This window comes from Montipora foliosa, chromosome 4, assembly GCF_036669935.1.
Source record: "Montipora foliosa isolate CH-2021 chromosome 4, ASM3666993v2, whole genome shotgun sequence".
NCBI lineage: Eukaryota > Metazoa > Cnidaria > Anthozoa > Scleractinia > Acroporidae > Montipora > Montipora foliosa.
In genome coordinates this window covers 19,265,080-19,270,079 of record NC_090872.1, presented here as the reverse complement: position 1 = coordinate 19,270,079, position 5,000 = coordinate 19,265,080, and the positions used below count along the sequence as shown (strand labels likewise).

At 39.8% G+C, this 5,000-nt stretch overlaps 1 protein-coding gene across 2 annotated transcripts in view; it reads left to right on the top strand.

Moving 5' to 3' along the window:
- The window catches only part of LOC138000177 (grainyhead-like protein 1 homolog), a 26,439-nt gene that overhangs the window by 9,565 nt on the left and 11,874 nt on the right, over positions 1-5,000 (top strand). For both annotated transcript variants that reach the window (XM_068846398.1, XM_068846399.1), the window contains exons 7-8: positions 610-742; positions 1,067-1,134. In XM_068846398.1, the coding sequence (XP_068702499.1) occupies positions 610-742; positions 1,067-1,134 (201 nt within the window). The remainder of the gene's footprint in view (positions 1-609; positions 743-1,066; positions 1,135-5,000) is intronic.

Genomic DNA, 5,000 nt, shown 5'->3' with positions numbered 1-5,000 from the left:
CCTCAAAAAAACCAACATTTGATTTGACTTGCATTTATTAGTTGATTTCCGTTTATAGTGTCCCAAATTAGTGCTCCAGTACTAGAAGACTAGACACTCAAATAAAGTTCCTTCCTTTTTTTAATTGTTTTGAAATTATTCATGCTATTATTGAATAGCTTTTTCCGATTGGCCAACATTTTTGTCATGCCAATTGATGCTGTTTCTCAAAAGAGAAACATTGCCATCAGCCTGACCATTGTGTGGTTTACTGGGTGGTTTTATCTTTACTTTATGAACTAGTGATTTAGACATTGAAAAATCAATGTTTTGGAGATGCAGAACTTGAAAGAGTTGCAGGGGTTCTTGTCTTGCAGAGCAGGGAGCAAAAGTTGTTTGCCACGGCAATCTGTTAATTGTTGTTCAAAACTATTTGACTTCAAATCAAAATATTATCATTTATAAATACAATGTATATGTAGACACAGAATAGTATTGGGATAAAATTATGAAATTATAAACAGAGAATGCATTCAAAATCAGGACCTGAAATAATGATTGGCAAAAAGTGTTGCCGGAATAATTTTTGGATGAAGCTTAATCCTGGTCATCTTCTCTTCTCGTCCTCAGTACCTCAAGTTGTAGCCATACAACTATTTCTGTTGGTCGCCCATCATCATACCCAGCCGCAAACAAATCAAACTCTCAGCCTGCCCAAGTTAGTGATGTGTCTCCCCTTTCCCTCAGCACCACTCCACCCGAAGTAAGTATCTATCCTTTGTTATTAATTTTTTGTTTATCTATTATATACCCACATTGGTTTTAACCTTTAAATTGAAATTCCTTGTAGTAGGGTCTGCTTTGAATTAGAGCATTGCCAGTCCTGGTAGAAACATGACTGAAAATGCAGTAACTATTAGAAAACAAAAAAAACAATCTTGAATCAACATGTTTAAACCACAACACCCTGGTATAAAACTTTCTTGGTATTTGGGATGCCATATCCCTTTAACTTGGAAGTATCTTCTTTTTATTGTCCAGTGAGTTAATGTTTGGCAGTTGTTTACTTTAATTTTTTTTCTTACAGGCTTTTAACTTCTCTCCGTACACTCAGTCGCTGAAATCCACTCCAACTGTGTTCTCTGCACAGGACAAGTATGTATTGTAGTGTTCAGGTATCTTATCCCCATGAGACCTGAGGAGTGTTTTATATGCATGGCGTGTTTATGAATTTACATGCTAGCTAGAGATTTAACAAGCGTCTGTAAGAGTGGACTACAAATATAACGAGTGTAAATATCTAGAGTGAACTTATTGATCAAGAAAAGTCGGACACTACATTGGCGATGATAAGACGAAGAGAACACTTACAAGAGTTTCCAGAACGTTTGGGAAAGCAACTTACTGATAAAGATACGAATTTCGCACCTTTTGACCCAGACCTTGGTCTGACATTGGTGGGTCCTTACTTCAGGAAATACCTAGAAAGGTATAAAGTGTATGCAGTTGTGATGAACGTAATGGACAAGGCAAAAAATCAAGCGGTATTTTTACATTACGCGGGACCAAAGGTGCAAGACGTTTTCGACACACTGGACGATACGGGTAAAGACTTCAAAACCACTGCAAAAGAGCTTCTAGAATATTTTGAACTGAAATGGCATCGTTTTGGATCGAAAAGAGCATAAGGCAGCGTTTGAAAGGTTGAAAGAAGTTCTGACCTCTGACACAGTCTTGACCTAGTTTGACCCCAGGGCAAAAATTGAGGTACATGTGGATGGCTATCCGCTAGAAATTTCAGCCACTCTGGTACAATGTGGGCAGAGCGATGACCAGTGGCGAGTGGTGCAGTATGCGAGTAGGGCTCTATCGGATGGAGAGTGGAACTACATTTATTCCCAAATCAAGCTGGAAATGCTGGCAGCAGATTTTGGATGTAGAAAATTCCATTCCCTTTCTGAAGGAATGCGAAATTGTTTACTTCTCGCCTGTCTGCCTAACTTCCCAAGTATGTGAGAGGGAGACTGGACCCAGAGGCCTTGCATGCTCCTGACAATGAACTGGGCACCCTTCAAGGGTTATGAGTTCCCACTTTCAATCTGATTTCAGCTGTATTGAACAAATTGACTCAGGACAAAGTGGACATCATAATTTTTTGGTTGCACCTCTCTGGCAAGCACAGCCTTGGTGACCACTCCTCCTGAGCCTTCTGGTCAAGCAACCAGTCCTCATCCCAACCACCAGACACCTTTTAAAGGATCCATCAGACCCTCGAAGGTCTCACCCAGTGTTTACCAGACTACACCCAGCCATGTTTCACATCTCTTGAGACACAGTGCAGATCTTTTGATCAACGAAATCTTTGATAATGTTGGCATTATGTCTTGTTTATTTTTCTTACATGTATAAGCATTGTCCCTTTTTTTCCGCATTTAAGGTGGTTCCTTATCGTTATTCACATTCATTTGGCGCACACAAGTACCCACTATCCATGGAAATTTTTGCATTGCTCGTAATCGCATCTCTCTCAAGTCTATTGAAATAGACTTCTAAAAGACTACTCTTCAGCCATCACTGTTAAATTAACAGCATTTTACTAGAAATGATTACTCTCCAAAGATAGGTTGTTTACAAAAATGTTTATTTTGCTTTTATTTTGATTTTCTTCCATTACCTTAGGTTAAAATTTCCTAAACTTTGACATTACATGATAATTGTCCAGAGGAATCTTCTGAGGGCAAAAAAATGGGATTTACAAAGGTAGTTTCGTGGCTTTTAGCGAATTTGTGTTTTTTAGCTCCACTTAAAAAAATCGTGTTACAAAATCTCTTGGTGAATTGGCAGACGGAAAGCATAAACAGTAATTACCACTCTCCAAAATTTGAAGAAATTTCACGGAAGAAAACTGGAGATACATTTGTTTTTCATGGTAAAGTTTCGCATTTCCGCCGCACAACACATGTCACAGAATTGGAATTTGCCAAGATTGCCATTTGAGGATGCATGAAATTCCCAACCACGTGTCCACACGCGCGTACCTCTACTTGAGATCTCATGTTTACCTGAGCGAAGAAATCGATGGAATTTGGTGGGGAGCTGAATCTCCAGATCTTCACAAAAAGGGACAAAGTTTGGAGCAGTATCTTCTTCGCTTACAAATATGGGAATCCCCCTTTGGTGGTTTGTGCTTGTTTTCCATAGTGTTCACGACTCCAAGGACGTCTGTGTTCCTTGATCGACGGTTGTTAGAATCAGATAAGGTGTTCAGAAGAAAAGTGGGAAATGATTTTTTTTAACTTGACCTTTTGTTGGACTCCAAAGAATTTTCAACCTTCTTACAGATAGGTAAACGTTCAAAAATGTGAAGGAATAATTATGTGAATTTTGTAGTTGAAAATGACATTCCCGGGGTCATCAGTAAGGAGGAATTGATAGAAGCAATGAGGAACGACAAAGAGCTGCATAAGATTATTCTGACTGTGCATCCAGAAGAAGAAGGTAGACCCCAAGGATATGGATGTGAAACCTTATACCTGTGTTTTTGACGAGTTATCTGTGAGTAAGGAGGAATTGATAGAAGCAATGAGGAACGACAAAGAGCTGCATAAGATTATCCTGATTGTGCATCCAGAAGAAGAAGGTAGACCCCAAGGATATGGATGTGAAACCTTATACCTGTGTTTTTGACAAGTTATCTGTGATCGATGGGCTTGTCCTTGAACGGTGAAAGGATTGTAGTGCTACATGTATGACTATGGAGAGAAACTATTGTGAGAATCACACATAAGGGGTGCCAAGGCATCGTTGATGCAATTGCTGCGGGCCCACGTTTGGTTTCCAGGAGTGGACAAAATGGTAGAAAAGCAAGTTGAAAAATGCCTAGCTCGTCAAGCCAACACTCCTTGCCACACCAGAGAGCCCCTCCTAACGTCGAATTTGCCAAAAGGCCCATGAGAGAAAGTCAGTCGGAAAATATCATTATCAGAGATTATATGCGTGTTTGTAAAGTCAGCATTCATTAATTTAACCCATTGACACCTAAACCGGCCAAAACCGGCCGCGCGCGATGACCCCTGAAATACCTAAACCGGCCAAAACCGGCCGCACAAAATGGCGTCTTGATCGGAGTTGATCTTAGGCCTCTACCCAGTCTCCCTTAGGAAATCTAAATTTTTTGTTGTTATGGAGATTTAGAAGGATAATTGACCAATCATTTGCCGTGTTGTGAGCATATTTTGACAGCTGATAAGAGACCCCACAAGGGCTGGCTTTTTGCCCTTTCGATCGCGCGATCAAATTACGCGAAAACAACAGCCGATGCGCCAGATAGCGCACCGAACGATGGGGATATTCATGCTTTTTTTTTTTCGGATTCGGAGGATCTAGGGATCTAAGGGATCTTTTATGGTTTTCCTGTAAGAGGAGGGGATATTAGAAACAAAAATTTTGATTTAGATGGCTTTAAAAGTGACGAAGAAGACGGTGAAAACCTAGAGACCGATGATAAACAAGAAGCTCGCTGGAATGATCAGCTCGATAGTATTCAAGTTCCAGATTTCGTGGCAGCCACTGCTCGGTATTTCGTTTTAGATAATCAGAATGAATTAAATATTTTTCCTAGTTTTCATAGGAGATGATCTATGGGAATTAATGGTAAACGAAACGAGTAGGTATGCCTGTCAAAAACTGTTAAAACCCCCGGGCGCATTACCTTTTTTCATGGAGTAAGCCGCGCAGAATTAAAGGCCTTCGTAGCAATTAACGTCATAATGGGCATTGATTTGCTCCGGAATTTAGCTTTATATTGATCAACCGATGGATTTTTTGCAAATAACAAGTTTTTTTTGTCCTAACATAAATTGGTAATCGAAGGAATTTTCACCTTCGGCATACCTCGGAAGATCAGTGTCTTCAACAAATAAATCAATCCGATCGTGCGTTTATATTCCGTAAATGCGAGAATACCTCCAGCGATTTTCTCTGTTGGTTTTCTTGTGTTTTGTAAGTTATCTTTCAGTGAA